The sequence below is a fragment of the Rhea americana genome, unplaced genomic scaffold (assembly GCF_003343005.1).
Source record: "Rhea americana isolate MKP2758 unplaced genomic scaffold, rheAme1 scaffold_155, whole genome shotgun sequence".
Taxonomy (NCBI): Eukaryota; Metazoa; Chordata; class Aves; order Rheiformes; family Rheidae; genus Rhea; species Rhea americana.
Genome location: NW_028185650.1, coordinates 2,265,335 through 2,290,079, shown reverse-complemented (window position 1 = coordinate 2,290,079; position 24,745 = coordinate 2,265,335). Strand labels below are relative to the sequence as shown.

The 24,745-nt window shown below is 37.0% G+C and overlaps 1 protein-coding gene across 1 annotated transcript; it reads right to left on the bottom strand.

The window, feature by feature from the left end:
- Nucleotides 1–85: 85 nt before the first annotated feature.
- On the bottom strand, nt 86–24,264 carry EHD4 (EH domain containing 4). Its single transcript, XM_085299877.1, has 5 exons — nt 24,066–24,264; nt 19,964–20,061; nt 12,610–13,022; nt 8,205–8,369; nt 86–4,914 (listed from the first exon to the last, which is right to left on the bottom strand). Exons 1-5 carry the CDS (start codon nt 24,212–24,214, stop codon nt 4,378–4,380), a joined length of 1,362 nt encoding a protein of 453 aa, XP_085156003.1. The 5' UTR covers nt 24,215–24,264; the 3' UTR covers nt 86–4,377.
- Nucleotides 24,265–24,745: the final 481 nt, after the last annotated feature.

Sequence of the window (24,745 nt, the reverse complement as noted above, 5' to 3'; positions counted from 1 at the left end):
CTACACCTACAAGCCTTAAATTGCAGTATTACAAAATTCTAGTCACTCAAAGAGGTCTTTTCAGAAAGAAGCTTACAAAAGAGAATTTTTGGTAGTTTAATATTAGTTTATTAAATCAGCAATTTTTATCACCACTTCCTAAAAATGATTACAAAGCATATTAAAATATATTACAGTATCTGCATGGAATTTATTGTATAATCAAAGTGCAATGGTAATGAACTTACAACTTTGTTTGCTTAGCTGGGCAAACTGAAGCACACCTCACAGGTGAAACATTCTGTCAAAAATGGAAGAGTGCCTCTGAAGTGAAAATACCATATTTAATAAATGTATTAGAAAAAGAGAGCATATGAAGTAGAAACCAAAGTTTATATTCATTCTCTCAGTGCTAAGTTATACACATCCAATAAAGCATACACTTCAAATTCTCTACTTGAACTCCAACAGTAAAAAGAGCCACCAAACTAAGTGCATGTGGTGAAGGGAAGGGAGCAATAAGAAAAAAAAATTAAAAAAAGGTGCATTTCAAGTACTGGAAATATATTAAGTTATTGAAAGTCAAGGGCCAGATACTGCTTCTTTGAGACCAGGTTCCACAGAAGCTTCTGGGACTACAAATCCATAGCACCCCTGACTGCAACAATTAGAGCCTCATCCTGACTTAAAAATCCTTCTAAACTCACCATTTTCAAATAGTCACAGCTTCAAACTGCTCTCGCTGTCCTGTAGTGTGGTTATGAACTAGATCCCTGCACTTTCTGTTCAAATCTGAAACAAAAGTCCAATTAATTTCTGTGTGAACAGAATCAGAGTTGGGAAATAAAAACTGTGTTGCAGAATAGCTGGGAAAGAGGTAAAAAGTAGTAGCCTCTACTCTGGCTTAAGGCAGTGGACAACACCACAGAGCACTGATTTCACAGAATGAATCTGACAGTTTTGAATGTTCTTGGAGCAAACCCCATCGAAGTCCCAGGCATAAAATCCAAGATCTTGGTCTTTCCTGAGCAAAGATTAATAATGACATTGAACTGAACACAGATTACATCATACTGCTGTTCTCAATAACTACTTAAAGCACAATTTCATGAGAAAAGGCAATCCTGCTCCTTTCTCTCTTCCTCATATTCCTAATGCATTGAGATTACTCTATGATCTTATCTGACTTGCTAACTCAGCAGGATACTATCCAAACTGTTTTGTGTGGCTAGTTTAGCTAACTGAACTGGCTTGCAGACAGATTCTATAAACCACACAATCAGCAAAGTGAACAGAGCAGGACCACAGGTCTGAGAAGAGGTAATGAGGAAAGAGATCCCCTTCTCTGAGCAGCAACAAGCTACTAGACCAGTTTAGCTGCCTAAGAAATCATGACTTAGACTACATGAAATGTACTTGAATTACTTTCAAGTGTGAGCTCTGTTAAGATGCCAGTGCACTGCACCACATATCTAGAAATACATTTATCCACTTAGCTCTGCATGCTGGTCCTGAAACACTTCTATTTCCCTGCAGAAACAGACTGAATCCACCTCTACGCCTATACATGCTTTGTGCATTCCTCCTCTACTTCCCCTCCTCAAGTCTTGCAGGATAAACAAACAAACAAAACAAAACCATATATATATTTTAACAATATTTAGACAAAATGTTTTAACTTATCAAAATGATGCATTTAAAGTTGTCTCCCCAACTCCAAGTTAGTGCACTGTCATGGAGTTTGGGGGGGGGGGGAAAAAGGCCATGTTCTCCATTTTACTACCCATAAAACTAGAAAAATAAAATAAACAAGTCACTGAGAAACTACCCTTCTCCTCCCTCTTCACTGCAGAAGGATGTTTGTGCTGGCATGGGATCACACAGCTCCAATGTGTTTAGAGTATCACCCCTGGAAGCTACATACAGTGATAATCCAAAACATGAGTCCACCCAGGAATCCTGCAGCTGAAGGGCAAGGTAAGGCAGACACAGCTGGAAGATCAGCAGCTTCCCAGACACTCTCACTACACTGCAGTAGTAACAATACACAAGTTTGCTCTTTATCCCAGCTGCTTTCCTTGCAATGCTAGTCAGATTGGTCATTAGTGTATGAGTTTGTCACTGACTGCAGACACTACACACATGAGCAAGCATTGTTAATACTTACGCACATTGGTCGTGTTGTTTTTTTAAAAAAAAACACACACTAATATCTATAGAATATTTTTTGTTCAGTCAGAAATATGTTTTGCATAATTTGCATAAATTACATAAAGAATCAKTTACTCTGTAGACTTAAAGAGATACACAGGCAGACTTACGGTCAAGTTTCAGAACTCTATTAAAGTGCACAGAGATGCACTACAGCAGATYTGATTCCTAATTTAGTTAAATATTAACTAAATATTAACTAAATATATTTAGTTAACACACTTAGGTGACAGGAGAAAAAATCTAAGAATAATAATGAAAACCAAGCAATCCCTCAAAAGTGATCAACTATGCCAGGGTATTCTTGATACAAAGGTCTGAAAATCTGGCAAGGTAAAGGAATTTTTCTATCATTAATTAAAAAAGCTTCATTGTTTACACATGGCAGAGTCCCAGCAAAGTTCATAATTTCGTATCAGAATAGACAAGATGCAGAAGGATAAGAGGTCTAGAATAATCTGAAGTATGAAACCAGGTTGACAACCTACAAATATATAATTTGAAGAAAAAGATGAGGCTCTTATGTCACCTACAAATCTGAACACATAAATGTGTAAGTTTTAAGTTAGAGAAAATTGTGTACTCAATATATATACTGAATTTCTTCCCATCTCCACTGCAGGGATGATAAAACACTTTTTGGCTTGCTGTGTCCCAGAAGGCACTCCTGCTATCACTTACTGAGACTCAGAGAAAAAGTGCTCAAAGTTACAGTACCTTTGATATGTAGGGTATTTTATATTATAAGTGGAGTACAAATCAATTCTTGCTCATGTGCACAGACCTAAACTGACTGCCAAGTTTGATTTCAGAAAGCAACTGGCCCTCACCAAAAGACTTTGAAGCTCATAGGACCAAAAGTCTACCTTCTCCCGGGATACCGTTCAAAATCAGTTGTGAGCTGCTGATACACTCAACATTTTGATTGTGCTGTTAGAAAATGAATCTTTAGTAAGCATCTATTCATTTCTTAGATTATTTTCAATAAAGGAATAATATTTGACGGGACCAGCTATTAATCTCAATGTGAAGATTCCTATTCGTGGCCTCATCCTTCAAATCTGCCATCATAGGAATGGAACATCTCTTCTGTATTTGTCAGCTACATGCTGGCAACAGGAAGAGTTAAAGTTTTCTAATACACCTGTATCTATCTATATATAGTATATGTATATATGTATGTAACATATACAGAGATACCTGTATAATTAGAGATACCTGTATAATTAGCTGTAAAACTTTTCCAAGACAACTCAATGCGAAGAGGCTGACTTTGCACAGTGCACATTTTTGGAATAGAAAGTGAGGCTTTATTTCAATAGAAATATCAACTTTTAGCTTATGAAAACATTCTGCCGTCACTTTGAACAATTTAGGTATTCATGGTCTGCATAGCAGCTAAACTGAAACCTTAAAAGAAACTCCAAATTCAAGGAAGAAAGGAGATTCAGTTCTTTTAACTGAAAATACTGAATATATATATATAGTGCTGTAAAAAAATAGAAGAAACAGTTCTTCAGATTATAATAGGACACAGTGATGACAGACTGAATCATTTTAGTATTTTGCAGTTTTAACCATAACTGCTGAATTCTAAAAATGAATCTGCTCACATAGTCTGAGCACTTCTTAACTCTTCCCCGTCTCTCTTCTCCCCCCAAAYTAGAATAAACAACCCACCCTAAAATTTAAATTTCTTTGTATGTCTGCCTTTTCTTAAGCTATACAAATGCTGACATTCACTCAGGTGCCTAGAGTATGCTTTTAGCATAAACACGTTCCTTGCATAGGCAGGTGAATCTGTGTTTAGAGCTTCCTTGCACTTATTAAAATCAGTCTGGAGAGACTTGTGGTTGCTAAGCATTTAAGTTTGGCAAAGGTTGGTGATTTTATACATGGTCTTTTTCCTTTATGGCTGTAAAGGCAGCAACATATGGAAGCTAGACAACAAAAACCTTTTCACCTTACATCACGCACTGTGATGTATCTATACAAGGCACTTGTGATAAGCATGTCTCAGTGAAGGTCAGCAGGAATACTACACAAATGTTTTCCTGCTACTATGCTTCTAATGTCAGCAACTTGCATGGAATGTGCTATGAGGTTTAAGGATCTTAGCCTAATTTCCAACTTTGGTGGTTCTAACACATTTGGTATCCCAAATCCTCATTCTTCTCTCTGTATTTTTCACTCTGCTGCCAGCAGAGGTTTCCTGTGAGATGGCGGCACCAGATGAGGAGGTAGTGTGCCGGGCAGTTCATACCCATCCAGCTTAATCTTGATGAGATGCTTTGCCAATGCAAACTCCTCATCATCCAACATTCCATCGCCATCACAGTCAGCGAGTTTCCAGATCTTCCCCAAGACGCTATTAGGTAGTTTGGAAGTCACCATCTCCTTCTTTGCATTGATCCCAGATATTTTTCCATTGATTGGTGACAGAGTGTAGAAAATCTCATCATAAGCAGGTTTATCTTTGGCAACAACCCATTCCTCTTCATCAGCTCCTTCCTTGGCACCTTCTCCGTATCCATGGCCAAAGGGTCCTGCCATGGTGCCATCAAATGCCCCACCATGCACTATCTGCGTGGGCATATTGCTCTCTTCCTGGCTGATCAGGTTCATCAGGGAGGCAATTTTGTTGGCCAGCATATTATCCACAGCTTCAATTAGCTTTGGTTTCAAAGAGTGAAATTTAGCAAAGTCGTAAGTCTCCAGCAGCTCCTGTCAATGAAAAAAAAAAAAAAAAAAAAAAAAAAAAAAAAAAAAAAAAAAACTACTGAAGGTTTCAATGACTTTAGTTAGAAGAACTTGATTATACTGAAAAGGTTGTTAAGGAACAGGCTTCAAATGACAACGATCTGTAGAGCTCTCTTTTGAAGCAGTTCCAACAGCTGAAACTCACACTCTTAAAGCAGAAGTGAACATAAAAATATCTATCATATTCCTAATATATAGATCAAATATACTGAGACAATTCCACAGCAATGTGTGAGCTCCTCTATTAAATTAGATTTACAGTATAATTTTAAAACAGCAATGCATGAAAACATTGCAGTTGATGAATATTACCTAACAACTTTCCATCTGGCAATTTTTTTTTCCAAGCATCAAAAGTAGTACGCAAGCAGGACCTCAGTCTTGCTAACACTATGTAAGAGTTTAAGGTTAAACAAATTCACGTATCAGCAGGACTGATCTGATTTTATGTATTAAACTTCTTTTTTTGTGGTCAAAATATGAAGAAGTGTCCTTTACCAATAAAAATAAAAATAACCTTACTGTATCGGGATTATAGCAGTAGCGTTTTTGTGATAGTCCTGCTAGAATTCATGTGGTGATACAGTCCTGGCTGAGTTTTCATCTTGGACATGAACTCCAAGATTTTTTTCAGGCAAGATGTGCTATTTCAACAAAAGCCTGAACATGTTTTTACGTGAGAGAGCAGAAAAACAGAAAAGTGCTTTAGGCAATTATTAAATTTTATCTCATCAGTTGTCACTTTTGCAGAWCCATCATATGACAATGACTCTGACAAAGCTTTGCAAGTGTGTGTGTAGTGTGGGGGGGAAACAATCCTTGTCACGAAATGTTTTCGTCCTGTTGAGATTACAGCAAGCATACTGGCTATCCTCTGAAAGGGATTTCTTCTTGATATAAAGAGAAGCCTATAAGCTCTTATTAAAACTTTATATGTAACTTACACAGCTCTTATTACTGTTCTATAATATGTATCTCTTATTAAAATATTACCATAGATTTTCTGTTTTTCAGTGCACAAACATTCATGTTTATACAACTAAAATCATCTAAAAAGTTGCAAACCTTTATTTGGATCAAGTCTGTGTCTGCAGACTGTCTCTCAGCTCCTGAAACATACTAATCTACAAGGTGTTCATTTGAAAGTCTGCAGTCACTAGAGATGGCTCACCTTAATCAAAAAGAAACAGATTAAACAGTAGAGCTTCCCTAGCTGTGACAATAGCTGATTTTAATTACCATTCCACATTTTGTCCTGCTGGGTATATTATGGCCTCTTGGGTGCTAATAACAAAACTGATATTGACTGCAACAAAACCAATATTCCAAGAGTCTAGATTTCTGCATAAAAATGCTAGCTGTGAAAGCAGAGTTAGTGGAAACTGTAAAAAGAAAAAACTTCTGTCAAAATAGTGTTAAACTGCTTTGACAAATCACATTTCCCTTTGGGAGCTGTTCTGCTGCTCATCAGAATTATAATACCTACTCAAGAAGCCTGAAGTACCGACAAATTGCTTTGTTAAGGCACACAGAACTGACAGGCATTCAACTGCACACTTCAGCAAAACCTTTCGGATTTCTCAGAGAAAAATGCTAACGAACAACCACTCTATTCGGCTAAAGTTTAGGCACAGTCATCTGATTTACTGCAACTGATCAGTATAAATTTATGACAGGTAATAAATTTTAGAAAGCAAAGGTCATACCCGCTGTTTTCTCAATTTCCTTCCTCATCACAGAACTGACTGATCTCTCATCTATATATTTGCTGCCATCTGCTGCTAAGGCTTAGAGATACGTACTATTAGTCTAACAAAGTTCTGTTCYAAAGTTTGTTTCAATATCCAGATTGACAAATGATCAAGTCTCATTCTTCCATTTCTTAAGACCAATAGAATTGGTATGGGAAGAAAGCAGAAGTCATCTATTTCACACAAACCTTCTAAAAACCTAACTTTATCAAATCCTTCCTCAGCAATCTTGCTGCTGTGAAAATCTAATTGAAATAGATCTTGTGCTTCATCTATAACTTACTGACTCATGCAAAAATTGATTCCTAAATTAAATATTTTAATTCCTAACACAAATTTGTGCACGCTTGTAGGTAGGTGAATGAAAAAAAGCCACTCATTGCTCTTTCTGATCACCAGCATGAACACACCACATATAAATTGTTAGAATCTTACACAAGCGTATATTTGAAAGATGTTCTCAACAACATATGTGAATAGACCACAGACAGACCAGACAACAGGCTCCTCATTTCATGTTCTATGACCTGGACACTGAATTATCTTCTAATCCAAAGACCATCTATGAAGCCTATGTGCCATAAGGATCTGGGATCAAAAGATTCACTAGTATGAGATTACACAAGCTAAATGACAAGAAAGTCTTCGTTTCAATCCATCCTCATTGCCAAATTGAAGTTTAGGGATAAATTAACGACWAACACAGCACAGCAGCCCTCTCTTCGAATACCAGTTCGTTTCTAATCAGTTCATCTCGAATCAGAGAATAAAATAAAAAGTTGAAAAAGTAACATAGAAAGTTGGTAGGAAGACTGCATAAAATTTAAAAAAAAAACAAGAAGAGACACAAGAAGTATTTATAAGTTTGCAAGATAACGTGAGAACTTCAATTTTTATTTTTCACAGAATACAAGCTCAAAACAATAGGAAAAAGCCTGAAAGGCAACATTTTCAAAAGTGATGGCTTCCAAGTCATACTTTTCAAGTAACATACTGCCTTTGTGACTCACTGGCCCATGGCATCAATAACAGCGAGAACAAAGTATGATAAATATGAATAATGAGTGTTCAAAGTATATTCTTACCTACATAAATATCTGGCAACATTTTAAAAGGAATAGAAATACCCACATTTAGGACAAGAATCACGTGCCACCTTAACCTGTAAGCACCCACTGCCATTTTATTTGCACAGTCTTCAGAAACATCTAGTACTATCTGCCATAGGGGACAAAATAACAACTAAAAAGGCAGAAGGTCTGATTCCTTATGGCGTAGCCTTGTATTTACACTCTAATGAAATTATCAATTGCTTTCACTTGGCAGCACTTCTAAGTCATGCTAACCTCCTAACAGACAAATGATTGTTATTTCTGTTGCTCTTTTGCCATTTACTCAAAGAATCCAAAACTAAAATAAGAGACCCTGTTCTATCTTTTATAATTTAGTAATCCTCTTGGAAAGTTAACATCATTTCAGCAGAACTGTACTCTATTGTTTTACCTGCATTTTCTTGACCTCAGGGAAATCTCCCGCTGAAATATGGTATTCTCTTTGCAGTTGAGTATAGATCTCAGGTAATCTGCTGATCAGTTCCTTCTTCTTGTTCTCTTTTCCAAATACAGATGGCATTTCTTTTTTCAGATAGCTGATGATATAAGCATGGACCTAAAAGAAGCAAAGTTGAAATCAATATTATTGCTTATCTAAACTTATTGGCATTCATGTTCTTCTTCCAGATCACAAGAAGAAATGGAAAAAAGATGTATTCCATGAGTCAGCTCAAGGACAACAGGTTATCAACCATTGTTTGTGGAACAACTAAGGTAGAACAGCCTAAAAAGCTACACTGAAAGGGCCAGAGAGATATTTGCAGTTACCATACTGTTTAGACTTCTTATTTACAGAAACAGGCATTAAATTATTTATAGGAACAGGTGTTAACTAGCTTTTGCTGCTTTCCACATTCTTTCCAGTGGAGATAAAGGAAACGCATAAAAACTTTATAGATGGACATTCGAAAAATCTAGTGCAATTTAAGGAGAAGCATGGCACAASATTCTATCAGTACCACCAGTGAGCAAGGCCCCAACACCAGGTCCAGACACTACAGGCCATACAACAAGCTCCAGCCATACTGGACCATCCATCTCAGTGACTGAGATTGGTAACTCTATCTGCCTTACCACAACATATTATTACAGGAAAGAATGGGGTTATGCCTCTAGTAATCCAGATATGTTACGTGACAGGGCTATCTAACTTAAGTGACATTGCGTTCCTACTCACTCCCAGAAAAGCAAGTACATAAAGTTTATATTATGTAAACATAAAGTTTATATTTATACAGCCAAAAAGGATGACAGAGCATTCAGCATGCTGTGATAAGAGTATGCCTTGTGAAGTCTGAAAGAGAAAAGCAGAGCCATTCTAGTATATAAGGAAAGACATTAATTTAGTCTGACAAGCCCTAAAACAAATCAATACTTTCCAACTGCTTTGAGTTTCCCATATACCATGAGCAAAACAATCCAGCACTGCCAAAGATGCAGATCTATCCTTCCCTGTACCTCCCTTCTACCCTCACCCCTCAGCCATTCATCCCTTCCCCTTATCACTCTCCCAGCACCTTGTGCTAACAACAGGATCTGTGGGGCCACACAGAGATCTTGTCAAAGACCTAAACTGTGTGCATTGCTCTTGTTCTTAACCCACAAGAGTTCACTTATCCAGCTCTTTGCACAGATGTAGATATTCATGCTGCACGAGGAAAAGAACACAACATCGGGCTTCTTTTAGAAGCAATACAAATTTATGACAACTTGAAGTAATCAGACTATGTTAAGCTCTAAACTTGCAGGGAGCTCGGAAGTCAAATGACCTCCCATAATAATGTAAATGTTTAAGAACACAGGCCTTTCTTCATTAAGAGATTAAAAAAGTAGCTGTTCCCAAAATAGCAGTTACACTTTTTCTTCTTAACTAAAATTTAAGAACTATTGAAGCATAGATTAAAATACTGAAATTGGAAGGACTGGAGAAAGAGAGAATAAAACAAAAAAGTAGCTGTAGAAAAAAAAAAGAATTATGCAGATATGGTCATTTGTACAGTAATCAACATCTGCCAAAACACCACAGAACATGTCTCATGGTATTCTGTACAAATTCTACACATAATTAAGAAAAGGAGTGTGAATACAGTTTCCCTGTGTTGCTTACATAAAGACCTATTGGAAAATGGAAAAAAAATCCTCTGTTCTTAAAGAAAAAATAAAAAAAGAAAAAAGAAAAGAAAAAAGAAAAGAAATGCATTTATCATAAATATTGAGAAACGGTCAGTCGGCATTCCCAGAGCCTAGAAGAATTTTTTTGGAAATCTCACACCAAAGAAAGAGATGCCTGCATAATCACGGCAAGGAGTGAAGTAAGGAATGGGTGCATTGATGTCTTTAACCTGGAAACAAAAGGGAGAGACTTGCAGCCTCCACAGAAATGTGTGGAAAGTATTTAGGATATTACTAAACTCAGAGATCCAGAAATAGTTCTGAAATGCTTAGTTCTGCTCATCTCAAGAGCYTTAGAAGCAAATGACTCAATATTTTCAAGACTGAGCCAAGTAGTCACTGTGATGCAGACTTAATACAATAACTGTGCAAATATGAATGACTATACTTTCAACATCACTTCCTCATATTGAAAAAGAATGCATGTATTTCAATAACAAATAAATTTACATTTTTGCAGAAAATGAAAAGATCCCTAGCTCTCCCTATAAAACCCTAAAATAAAAAAAGAGAAAGAAATATTTCTCCATAATTACAAATAATTAATTCAACAAGTATTTCTAATAGAGTTTATAAATAATTAAAGTAATTTTACGGAACTTACACTTAAAATACCTTCTAGTAAAGATAGAGAAAAGTGTATTTATAGCTCCCAAGTGCTAACACTTTCGCATGTGCATGCTCAGTGATCTAAGATCTGCAAATTGGCCAGCATGTTTCGTAAGATAATAGTTCCCATCTTTGAAATGGGAAAGTAAGTCACACAAGTGATTAAAAAAAAAAAAAAAATGAAAGAAAAGAAAGAAAGAAAGAAAGAAAAGGGCTAAACCTAAAATTTGGCCACAAGTTGACAATTTGCTTGCTTTATTTTGAGTTCCTGTACACGTTTTAGAGATTAATGAACAGAACAGTACASAAATGGGACAAATAAGTAAATACTATGCAACTCTGTAAAAGCGATTTTTTTGACTGCTAGCACTTTAAGTTCAGTGCAGAAGGTAGAAAGATGACATAGGAAGAATTACATCACTATTGCTCTGCAGATAAGCAGTTTATGTACTTCTGTAGTTGTCATATCAGCATGCTCTAAGAACATTATATTTTGTATTCACCTTTACCCATTTTTATTTTACATTAAGTAAAAACACCTCAAAATGCCTCAAAATGATCCACCTGCCTCTAGCATTCTTCAATTTCCAATGATTGCAATGAATGAAAATAAAAAGCTGCCAATAATGTCTACAGAGCAGACTGACGTTATGGCACCAACAAGAGTTTAACTTTTAACAGAGTAGTATCAGGAACATGATATTAAATTGAATTTTCAAAAGCAATTGTTACTGTTTTTTCTAAAGCTCAGGCTACAAAGAAAAGCTTGAAATGTGTCACTCAGATTATTTTTCCTTCTTTTCCCATTTTCCAAGTTAAAAATTGTAATTCTTGCATCACCATTCCGGTCTTGCATTTTTTTAAAACAAGCAGCTTGGTAATTCTTTCAACTACTAATCTAGTGGTTGTTGCACAATAAGAGAAAGAGGTAAAGAAACGCTTCAGACAGCAACCAAAGCTTATTCTAGTTGGGCTGTGACAATAAAGGGCAGCTCAAGCTAATGCTAAGCAGGGCTTCTGAAGATTAGTGCAAAATGTAATCAGAAGGCTTTACAAATAAATATCAACACTTAGTGACAGGTGAGCTTTAAAATGACATCCACTTATTCATCTAAGAAAACTAGAGAACTATCAAAAAAACCTCCACATTTTCAATAGTCAGCTACAGACAGAGTAACACACTCGGACTGCCCATACACCTTAGCTCATGACTGTAAATTGCACACAACACAAGTACCCTTCCACAGCTGAAAACAAGAGCAGAATAGGGACGGGCCCAACTACTGCAGGGACACAGAACTCACAATCTAGACAATGAGAGATGGATTTTACCTGAATATAATTATACAAAGTCCATATTGCTTAAGTACCTTTGGGACAGGAGCTGAAGAAGATATAATCTGAGAGATTACTTTTTATTTTGAGGTAAAAAATYTCATCTAATACATAAGCACCTCTGCTTCATACCTGCATATCTGAGTTTCTCCAAGAGTGATAACCTTTTAATTAATCTTTAATTCCAGAGTATTATATGTATTTAGTCAAAATATTTTTCCACGGCAACCTGGCAGTATGCTCTAAYGGATTAAATGTATAAACGATCATATGAAAGGCTGGAGGAAAAAAAATTAGTTTTTTAGGGTTTTAGATAGCCTTCAGGTAATCTTCACTGGAAAAGTAGTTCACTTGACACACTGAAATTTTTTTGTTCTTGTTCCATAGCTGCAGTTTTGGTTGTTTTTCTGCACTCCTCCCCCCCCCTCCTTTTTTTAAAGCTCTGTGCATACTGTTATTAAAAAACAAAGTGTATTAACTTCAAATTGTAGTAAGTTCACCTCATTGTGCAGGGTAAAAAATCTCAACTCCCTGTCAGGCAAACGATCGCTTTAACAGCCACAAAGGTATCAACTCCCATCTCTGCAAGTTAGGGAGGCATCCTACTACAAGTAGGATCCATCCTACTACAATGGAAAGGATTGCTCACTCAGGTAACTTACATCTTTATCTCTTCTTACCTTTGCAAGTCTTGCTCGCTTTATGAGATCATTGAGTTTCCGCACAGCGGCCTTCTGTGGGAGACTCTGGATGTCCTTGAAAAGATCCTGTGCCTCTGCCTCAAAGAGTCTTCGGTTCTCTGTGTTTTGGAGAGGATGGGCCCAGAAGGAGCCAATGTAGACTCGTAGCACCTCTGGAGTGTTGATCACCTTTCCCAGGGACCACATGAGTGCACCATAGACCCTCATCAGCTGTTGAGTATCTACTTGGTCAGCCTTATTGAGCACCACTCGAATCTTGTCATCCTGACCCCGGAATGACTTAATAGCCTCTGAAAATTCATCAGATATATCCAGCTTATGGGCATCAAAAAGCAGGATGATGCGGTCAACCCTTTCAGCAAACCACTGGAGGACTTGACAGAAGTCATAACCTGAAGAAAGAACACACCAGTGAAAAATCACTGTTAYTATTCTACCAGTGAGTCTCAAATAAGGTAGGGTTGGGGGTAGAGAACAAGGGGATAGAGCACCTGGGAGAGAGCATCTGCAGACAATGAGATCAGGACAACTGTACCCTGTATTTCCTTAGGCAGGCCTCACTTACTACCACCTTTTGTTTTCATCACTCCCCTTCCTTGTTTTCCTCAGCCCTTCCATTCATCTCCTGTGTCACTGTCTTCTGCATGCTGAGGGTTACTGTCTCACAGAGACAGCTGTTTGTTGCCTCTTCCCTGAGCTTGTGACTGCAGCACGGAGCCCAAGCTAAGAAGCTTTGTAAGGCTCTACAGCACTGTTAATGCTGGCCCACCTCAGTATCACTGTGCATCCATACTAACTAGCAAAACAGAAGGTGCAGCATACTAGCTAATATCAACAACCAGAAAACAGTATCTGCATTTTAAAACCATTTCAAATTCATGTGTCTTTGCACTGCAATATCTCTGCCATAATAAACTCAGAAATTCAATTTACAAGTAATCTGTGTTCCTGATAGCTTTGAGGATGTGATAGATTACAAACAGAACTGATTGGTGACCTTTCTGATTACCTAGAACAGACTCTTCCTGATTTTCTAAAGAAAAGCCTATTTGTAGCATCTATATGAATGCTTTATAAATGCAGGTGGTAGCCTGGCAGCCAATCTACACAAGAAACAGTATTCAGGAACTCCTGAAGTGACACGTTTAATCCACAGAAAGTCACCACTAATGATATGGCATTGGGCTTAGCATACAAATGACTCATCTTGCTTGAGTGAAGAATAGCAGGGTGTGAGCTGGAAGCCAGTATTCCACCCCTTTTCTTCTGCTAAGAAGTCAATAAAAAGCTAAAAAAAATAAAAAAGGCAAGGACTGATGTAAAGTACCAAATAGTATCCATACTTTTGCCCTCCAGTAACATATGTTTCAGTGCTGACAACCAAGAAAGTCTGGTTGGCACTAGTGAGATTGTCACAATATTTCAAGTCATTCTGCAGGAACAGCAGTATAAAATTAGATCCCCGCCATACCCCACCTCCAAAGAAAACACACTTAAATTACTCACATACAAATGCACCATCCAAATAGTTCATACATAGATACATGCAAAAACCCTCTTCTCTACTTTCTGCTCTCCCCAGCACCTTTTACATGGTGTAAGTCAAAGGGTATCAGGATGTTCTGAAATTGTTCAGCTGATCAGTGGTTAAACCTAAGAGTATATCTGAAGTACAAGGAAGTGATATGTAGTTAAATATTTCAGCCAAGGATTTCACATGGCTGATTTCATTACTGTTCCACTCCATCTAGCCTATTCACAGAGAACACGATGCAGTATCTATCCCATAAATCAAAGCAATATTCTTTAAAGGAAACATAACATAGCACACAACACACTTACCATTCTTGCCATAAGCTCTGTATATGTGTAGAGGAGAATTTGCAAAGCTGAGCAGTACTTGTTCAACACTGATCAGTTGGAAAACCTGACCAGAAAACAGAGTTGATAGCTTCTAAACTTGTTTTTTGCTGTTTTACTGTTATTTCTTCAAAGGTTTACCCCAAAAACTGCTGTCAGCAATTATATCCTGCATGAGGATCTACGTCTATGTTGTAAGTAGTTAGACCACCTACTTACAAGTGCACATCACAGAGTCACAAGTTACCCTCATGCCCAGCTAAGGGGCACAGGAAAGCAGCAGCCTCCTCCCAACATGGCAGAGCTCTGGAGCTCATCCCAGACACGGGGAGGATGGCAGCAACCTCGTGCTGGCACCTGAGCTGCTCAGTCAGTGAGTGTCAGTAACAGGCATAGCACAGAGGCTGCCAAGAAGAGTAGAACGAAACGATGCAGAAGAGATGGAAGAGTCCAAGAGAGACTATGCATGGTTTCCAGCACTGCGAACATGGATGACAGCAATGACTGTCAGCTTTCTTCTGTCACTCGCACAGAGCAAAGTAACAGCCCCATGTAGGGCAGCTACAGCCATACTCACAGATACAACTATGCAATCCATGCAGTACAAGAACAGGTCAATTTTATATACTCATTACTAATAATCACATAACCAAATGGCACGCTTTCCCTTTGGGGCCCAAAGGAAATAATGTCCAATTTGCCTTAACATCCTCCAAAGCTTTTACAATTTGGAAAACAATCAGGGAATGTGATGGGCTCCACTCATGCACTGAGAGCAGAGTGACACAGCGTTCAGTGCTTCCCAGGTAGAGCAGTAGCAGAGAGGCATGTCTCAGAGGAATACAGCGAGACAAGCTGCCTCCAAGTTCAGCAAACTGTTTCCAGTTTCTCGATTAAACCAGGGAGGACTGAATACTGGAGTGACTGCAGCCACCAGTGCTGTCCACATACCACAAAATTGATGCTAACACATTCTTGACCTGGACGAGAGCAGCCTTTACCCTAAAGAAATCTGTTGTTCTTCTCATGGTTTTGCCACAGGCAGGCATCCAAGCCAGCCTAGTCATTCAAAGGCAGCTCAGTCCCACAAAGAAAGATGCATTTTTTGCTAACACTCCTACTCTGGGGGATGTTTCCAGTTATGCTAATGAAAACCTGCCTCAATCCAGCACTCCTGGACAACAGTCTTACTGTACTCCTCTTGGCAGTCTTGTCCTAAAGTGAAGGCACTGCACATCGCCACCAGGAAAGCCTGACACAGTGCTTAACTATGTACATTACCTGATTTAGTCCACAACCACATTTCACAAACCAAACTGAACTCAGAAAATTATCAATATTTAAATAATGCCAGTTCTAAAATACAAACTAACCAATATTCTGCATTTTCCTCTGTGCTCGTTCCCCGTGCTTCTTGAACYCTTGCCTTTGGGCTTCCCTTTACATCCCAGGGAGACAACCGTGAGACAGAGAATTGTGTTTCCCCTTCCCTACCCACGTGCATTCATTGGCATTTATAGTAAAACATCAAGGCCTGGCCTTGAACACTGCAACAGGAAAGTTGCTACATACTCTTGAGTAACTGCTTTAATCATACATAAATCACGAATCAAACAGTAAGCAGTACTTTCCCCCTCCCTTTTGAAAAGCAGTTCCTCCCCATGTCCCGGTAGCTGTCGCTTCACCTTCTTCCTCTCCTTATCCTCATTGTTTTTTTTTCAGCTGTTGGCGCCTGTTCAGACATTTGTGTCTGAAAGCAGCTTTGCAAATGTCACTAGTGATGCTACAGACCTTTCTTAAGCACTCCCTCAGTGCCAGCAGTACAGAGCCTCCTGTGGTCTGTCTGGACGACAATGCTGGCACACATTTGTGCCTTCTCTTCACATTACTTACAGACAGTGCAAAGTCAGGCAGGAAGCTTCTGGCACATGCTCCAGCTGATAAAAGTAGTGGGAAGGAGTGTCAAAAGAAAGACAGCTTTGAATGTTGTACTCTTGTGTATATTTTTGATCCTTCAGAAAGCAAACAGCTCCTTTTTTCACGATTACCCTGTCAACTTTCCAAAGCTTTAAATAAAATACATTGATAAGGAATGCACACCCTATCTTTGGGGAAGAAATTATATTTTTCCCTGCATTCTAAAACTGGAAGTTAATGTTTGATAACTTTATTGGCCTGAGAAGGAGTTCACCTACCTCCTAATGGTAGCTGTCAAATCTTATCATTATGCAGGTGTTATGTCTATTGGTAGTTAAATAGCTAAGCCATCGCTCATGGTAAGAGGGAAAAATGATACTGAAAAAAGTAATGAAAGCTTTACACTAAGATCCTGTAAGCTAAGAATGGTTGTTTCTTTTCTAAATGTACTAAAACATCACCAGAAAGGAAAGTTACTGCTCAGCAGTGTTAAAAACTGGCCAAACATCCTCCTCTAGGACAAAACATATGAACAAAAACTAAGATCACGCAGAGTAGAAAGCACCTAAGTATCCTTATCAGGTGTTATTTAATGTCATATACACTACAACGTTATGAAAATCACATCTTCTTTTTATTCAAAAAAGAAAGAAAAAAGGACCAAGTTTCATAAGAAAAAGGAAATCTTAGAAAAGCAGAAAAAGTTTTACAAGCTTTCAGTTGAGTTGTTGAAATATAAAAGTTATTCAAGCTGTTGAGATGTAAAATTTTGAAATTCTCAGAAAAAATTCTCCTAAAGAATGACCCCATATGTTTAGAGCTTTCCTAGCAAGTAAAGAGTCCCTACACTTAAGCCTGTCATAAGTTTAAGGGAAAGGAAATGGCAGTTCCAGAGAAGTACACAATCTATCACCTTACTTCAGTAAGAAGCAGCTAGTGAATGTATAACAACATAAATTTTGTAGAAAAACACCTTTGTTGGTTTGAAGGTGCACAAATAAAACTTTCTTTGATACAAACACATTTAAGGACTCTGTAAATCCTCTTGCAAAATCCTGCTTATATTTGCATGTAGAATGATTTAAAAGGGAATTTTAACAACTGAAGTTCAAAATGTGCTAGATTAGACTTACAGCATAAACATGTTGCTGTCTCTCTGAATCCTTCAGGAAGCAATTTAGATAGGCMTTGCAATGTGTAGCATCACAGGATGAGTCTAATTTGTACAACACACAACCATCTGTACTAGAACTGCATAAGTAGTCAGGAAATCATATACAGGAAGAGTATCTGACTACGCAAAATTTCAAAAACATAAGGGTGAGGACAGTACTGTCAATCATAAGAACATGCAGTAATTCCTATACTCAGTTGTAGTTACTCAGTGCATGCTGGTGTGTCTAACTATACAAAACCTTAAATCTTGGCAGCAGTTGCCCTGCAAACCTGGAACACAGAACACAATGCTCTAAAGCTGACTCCCAAACCCTATTTATGATACAACCAGACTGGTTAATGCTAAACAGCATACAATAGACCCATAGTTTTAATAAAAGAACTATGCCAAGCTACATTATTTAACAAATTCTTAACACATCAAGAAAGTGCCATGAGATGCAAATAAAAGTTAAAGTCTGTGAAACAGATAAGAAAAGTTTGTGACTGAGCACTGTCAACTTTGGTAAAAGTCTACCATATCAAAGTGCAGGGACAACTAGGCCATAAAAGCTAATGATAAGGCACACGCCACCAAGAAAAAAAAATTGAACAGTAAAGCCAAGAGGCATATTTTATTAACTCAAAAGAGCAATTTTAGATGGCAGCAAAAAAAATCACAGTCCTTTAAGCAATGAAAGAAAGAGAGAGGYGGGTGGGGGAGGAGAGAGAGAGAAAGCAATCGAGCGAGCACTGGTCATGCTAATAGCCCCAACTTGTGATTTTTACTGTGTTCCATCACTATTCTTAATTGAAATTAACCTTATTCTGTCAGTGCAATTTAAACTAAAGACTATGGTTGAACAACTGCTATACATTTTGCTCATTCCAGGATTTCCTCAGGAAATTCCAGACGTAGTACAGGTTAAAGAACTGATTCCTTCCCCTCCCACAGACAAAACATGCACAAGTTCATGTTCCCTAAGCAAAGGTCTGAAAACAGAGGACAGCATATAAGTCACACAGTAGATGGCTACCATTTGTAACTTGAACTGGAGAATCCTCTGATGTGCACTTAAATGCAACTGAAAGAAGCATGGACAAAAATGATTTGTGTGATGCTGTTTTAATAGTTTCTCAAAGACAGGCTAATTTCATAAACAACCTATTAAAAACATGCTCAATTGCTTTTAGAATTTTAATTTTTATTAAAAATGTATAATTCACAATATATGAAATACCAAAAATACCACACAGATGGACCATTTGAAACAAAGAGCAGCCATAGGCGCAGCAAATTACAAATTAAGTAGCATTGGAACAGTAAAATAGATGCTCAGATGTAATGGCTGATAAGACTCAGTTTCCAACCATACTGCACAAGCAGAGTGTAAATTCCTTCAAAGAGGAAAGGAATCTCACAGGATGCAGGGTCAGTCCTCTCTACCATGGTTATCTCACAGCTCAAACCATAGCTACTTCCCACAGAAACAATAAACTAAGGTCAAGAACTCATTCGAGTTACTTGTCTTTTATTTTATAATTTTTTTGATGTCAGTTTGTTAGCTTCTAGTTTCTTTGCCATTTATACATTAGTTGGACTAAAAGCATAAAGCTGTGTTTAAGATTGCATTATAGTTACACAGCCAAGCACAGAGAAGTCCAGTAGTATCAGAACAACAACTACCACGTAGCTTACTTGATATGTACAACTGAGACAAATACCAGCCTACCAATGTAGGCTTTTTTCCTTCTGACAACTTAATTGTACTTTTCAGTGCTTAACTTTGTAATCTTAATATCAATGCAACTTTAAGACACTTCCTAAGTTTGATATTGTTTTGTTAAAAAAAAAACAAAAAAACCAAAAAACTCATTTTCAGTTTCACACTAAATCACTTACACAGGCTGTCAGTAAGACAGGAGCCTTTAGATCTAAAACACCTTACTTAGAGCCTACATTCCTCAATTCTTAAGCATAAACAGCTTGAAGAGCTATAGCCATTATCAAACATTCTTTCATTCATGATTTTCAATAGTATGTATAAAAGCCTATTCATTATTACTTAGTGGAAAACCATTAAAATGATGAAAATAAGGCTTTCTCTCAAAAGAAAAATCACTAATTAGTCAACAGCCCATGCAGCCATAACCATTTGAAGATTAATTGCAGTCATATTAGCAGGGGAGGTCCCAACATCACCAGTTTTCAATGGAATAATTTCCAAATCCTACTTCCATCTTAAGACATCGTTTTAATGGACCCCATGTTAAGAAAGTCTGGGAAACTGCACTGCTCCATGACACAAAAATAGGTGTCCAACAGATTAGGATAATGGCTTTCTCCATACAGCAAAATTAGAGTTAGTGAACTTGGTTAATTTTAACCCCTGCAACTCACCTCTGCTGATGCGTTGTTTCTCTCCAGAGAGAATGCCTGGGCTGTCAATGATACTGATACTCTTCAGAACCTGGTTAGGTAACTGAGAACACATGAACCTACAGAAAAGAGGAGAAAAACAYATTAACAGCTCTAGCTCACACTGAAAGTTACCCTTGATTTATCTACTTTTAGACAGATTTAAGAGTTTTTAAATATATAAAAATAAATAGTTTCTGAAGTCCTTAGTGAGCCCCTATATTTGGCAACCATACCTAAATTAAAAACTGTTTAAGTTTCCACACTGATAGATCTGAGAGTTTACAGGTAGAAAGCTGTAAATAATAACCTCCAAGCTTTGTGACAGAAGATGAATTCAACGGTGGCCTTATAAAAAAAAAAAAAAAAAAATTTATAAGGCATCTGAGAGTTGCGTATGCCACAAGTTCAGAACACTTCATATGTAAAATCCAAACTACTTGGATGCTTCTGGAATAATTTATAGTTGAAAAATTTAACTCCTTTCATCACAAATTGCCTTTAAGAGACTTGCATAGCAGCTCAATACCATATTTTATGTATGTAACCTACTCTTTAAAGTTTACAAACTATGACATTAGTCAGACTGAACAATCAAAATCGAGCTATCATTCTCAGAAACTTAGATAGAAAACAATGTATTGTAAATATTCACATGTTAAATTTCAAACAACAGCATGAAGAAGTCTCCCAATTCTCATAGCCATCATTAGTATAATAATAACTTCAGCTGTGAAGCATCCTTCTCCCAAAGGCAGTCTAATACATGGTTAAGCTGCAGGCTGAAATTATAAAATGGCTGCAAAATGTTAATTAATTATTTTAGAAGGAATAATATCTGAAAAACTAGGATATCAATGACAACAAATTGTAACTATGCTAAGTTCAGACAAATACTTTCCAAAGACCAAAAATAATCTGAGTTATGAAGAGGTCAGGCAGTCAAGTATCAGACATGAAATGTAAGATCCATCATCCGAATTCAGAAGCTATTTATAAATGGATAACCTGAAGAAGCAGAATACAAAAGAAAATCGGGAAAAAATAGCCTTATAACTAGCTTCACCTTGTTTCTCAAGTGACCGTAGAATAATGACACTGTAGTAACAAAAGCACACAGAATCCCTTCTTGGATGCAATAGAAAAAAGACAGCATCAGCTCCTCTTTTCCCTGAAACCAAAGAAGTGATAAAAGAAACAACACCCATCTTGACCTGATAATATCTTAATTTTTAAAATTAAAAGAAAAACACCTAAAAAACTTAAATACTGCATATTCTGAAGCAAACTGTTCCATTGAGGCTATTTTTTTTACCAGCTTATAAGGCAGTATTAAAAGAGCAGTGATGCACTGTTGAACAAAAAAATTGTCTCTGAACTATCCAATCCATACAAAAAAAAATGTACAATCACTAGTACGTACAATCTGAAGTAGCTATCATAAATTGGGAACACTGTAAAGACTGAAGAAACATAGATGAAAACTCAAACAACTTCATTTTAGTTTAGAAAGCTCAGCACTTGCTCAGTATCAGTGAGATGTTTCTCAGCATATCTTACGAGAAGACAAGAATGATTATTTCAGCTGAACAATGCCGCAGTATTTTGACCTAGGCATCATTGACAGCTGGGAAAGGTTGTGCAAGAAAGCAGAGCTACAGGCAGAAACGTAACAACATAGCAGATTTTCACAGAAATCATTTTTAGTGTAGGAAGGAAGACAGTTCAGAGAAAGGATACGAAATAGGATAACCTCAAATTAGAATTAACTGGCTGCAGTTTTTAGACTAAATCTATAGCTCAGAAGATGGATTAAAATTATGTCAAAACTCGTATTTCAGGCAGTTTAAAACTGCAGTGTTCATTGTATTTGAGTATCTGTTTTTGACATTGAGACTTGGCTCTGAACCACCATTTTTTACGTGATCTGTATAAAATGTGATTTCAAGTGCTGCATCATAAAAAACAAAGCTACGTACTATCCGCACAGATGAGAACAAAACTTCACAAAAAAAACATCGCTTTACAAAAAACAGTTGTATGAGATGACTAACTGCTTATGACACATTAGCATTCTAAGAACTTTGATCTCTCATGCTTTTCATAATTTTATAAAATTGTATTAAAGAAACTCAGCAATTTTGGGCTATCCTTACAAATATAAAAGTTGCATCATTTGCAAAAACGAAGTCAACAATTCTGTAAAGATCTGCTGTAACATCTTTTTGTGTCCATTCAGATATATATTAGAATGCAGAAGGATCACATGTTTATTCTCAGCAGCGCCAGCTGTTGAGAATATTGCAATATTCCTCAGCTATATTTACTTCATTTGGCATTCAAGGGCACACTAGGGCCCCTGCCCCAAACTTTTCCTAAAAGTACATAGGAGAAGTAAAAGGCAAGTTTCTACAGTCAGAAGCCTAAGAATTTATTCAGAGACATGCCAGCTATCACAAGTAGTGTGACACAGGGGGAAATAAGAAAGGGAAAATGAAAAAAAGAGACATGGTAACATCACTAATCAGCCTCATTAACTTACTAAGTACAAGTCTTGATTGGGCTACTGTGTTCTTGTTTGTTGATTTCCCTATTGTTTTAGGTATTTTTCTCTCTCATGTTACATTCAAGTGAAAAGGGTATTTGACTGAGCAGCGTAAGTATCTGTTGTCTCGTGAAAAGTGATACCTGAAGTTTTGCCTTAAAAAAAAAAAAAAAAAAACACTTGGACCTGCCACAACTAGCTAGACAGGTGATTTAGCCATGAAATTATGTTACTCATTCATCTGAACAAACACGTAGTATTACTACATGTTCTGTCTAAGTATTAGAATACTGTGTATAATATATTTTAAAATATACTAACTAGTTGCATGGATAGACTAGTACACGGTGATACAGAGAGGTAGAGAAATCAAACAGTGCTCTGGAGGACAGAACTCTGCTAAAAACTTCACCAGAAGTGGCCTTAGGCCACAAAAATATTATTTAAAATATGGCTTAACTGCAGCTTCCCACTACACAAATTTTTACCTCTCAATAAACTGATAGCCAAGCCAAATATAAGCAACTAAAAAACTCTCTTCTATGAAATACACAGCAAGAGATTAAGACTTTACATGATGAACTTTTAACACATAAGCCAGGGTTTATCAGCCAAACAGGAAAGTTTACTGTTAAGAAAGAACCAGTTCAACTTCATTATCTTCTAAAACCAGGCTTCCATGTCAAATTGCTATTAAATGCAGGAAGAAAACAAGGTGATTACTCACACTATCTGAATAAAGTTATAAATAACTTTCAATAGGAAATATTTAGCCTGTCATACAAGTTACCTACTGCAATGGCCATAGCCTCTCAACAACTTTCCCCTTTTTATAAATATAAAACAGTTACCCAAAGCTTAACACTAACCTCCTGTGTCTATTGGATTGCTCAGAGACCAGCTCCAAAATTAATCACTACAAGCTATCAGCCTGAATAAATAGTTTGTTCAGAAAGTACATTCAAATATTATCCATTCGTGTAGGTCTTATTACACATCTCAGCAACTCACAACTTTAAAGAGCTTTATCAAGAACTTTGGTGCATACAAGACAGCACAAAGCAACAAAAGAGCATCAAAGAATGCATCTCTGTTTTGGATRGTAATTTTTAAATAGTATTCATCTACTAGTTTAATTAAGCAGAGAGATTTATGTCCAAACTGATCTAAAGCTTCAACTGTCTAATACCTTACAAACAAGTCAACAGGTGAAGCACTTCAGCAGTTTTCTGTGAACTGGTTTTAACGATTATTTTCTGTTCTGATAATTTAACATATACACACACACACACACACCCCTTACCTTTTTTCCTCTATTTTTTTCCTAAATATGTACTTAGCTTTATGCTAATGCTACCTTACATAGTACTGTAATTTTTAACTTACTTGAACAGCCACTACTTGTATTTGAATATCCTTATTTCGTATTTTTCAAAATGAGTACAGCAGAAAAGACATAGTAAACATTGATGCTTGAAGATTATATCAAGCAGAAATTTAAATGTACAACCAGAAGACAGCAAACAACCAAAACCTCACCTGTTCAGGAAAGCATTTCCAAAGCGGCTGAGTTTGCGGAATGGTTTCTTTGGATCAACAACTAGGGCATTTCCAGGAACACTTCCTTCTGAGTCTCCATACATCACAGCAATAAAAGAATCTGTTGTAGGTTCTGGACCAATGCGCATGCCTGGAAAATCCTGCTCAAGCAGATATCTAGAGATAGAGCAAAGGAACAAAATGGAATGACAGATTTATGACAGAAATAAATACTTATAATTTTCTTGAAAATTCCGAAGTATGTATATGCTCTAGAGTCATAAAATTGTATTTTTCCTCCATTTCACTATTTCTGTTAGGTAGGGGGAAAAAAGAAATCAGAAGTGAATTCCAGTTTTTCAGAAAAATTAGGTAATAGGATAAAGAAAGTTAATCTCTATACAAAAACAGGCTGGAAAGTATTCTCTCAATTATAGCACCTGAACCATTCAAATGCATGCTTCTACTGATAATCGCAGTGTTGTAGTTTGAGTACTTTGCTAGGCCTATTGATGCCTAGCAAACACCACACTGCTTACAAAATTAAAGACATCACTTCTATTTATGTCTCCTCAAGCTATGAATGCTGCTAGTATTGAGAAGGAGTGGTTTGAAACACATCCCATTAACAGATTTGTCAGTTTGCTGACAGATCCAACCCTTAAATGAATTCAGTTACA

What these genes read in the sequence shown, in the direction of transcription:
- EHD4 (XM_085299877.1), bottom strand. Translation starts at nt 24,214, where the DNA reads ATGCGCATTGGTCCAGAACCTACAACAGATTCTTTTATTGCTGTGATG. An exon ending in GGAAATGCTTTCCTGAACAG is followed by an intron (nt 20,062 to 24,065) that starts GTGAGGTTTTGG and finishes TCTTTTCTGTAG; the next exon opens with GTTCATGTGTTCTCAGTTAC. An exon ending in CTGAGGTCAAGAAAATGCAG is followed by an intron (nt 4,915 to 8,204) that starts GTAAAACAATAG and finishes TTTCATTGACAG; the next exon opens with GAGCTGCTGGAGACTTACGA.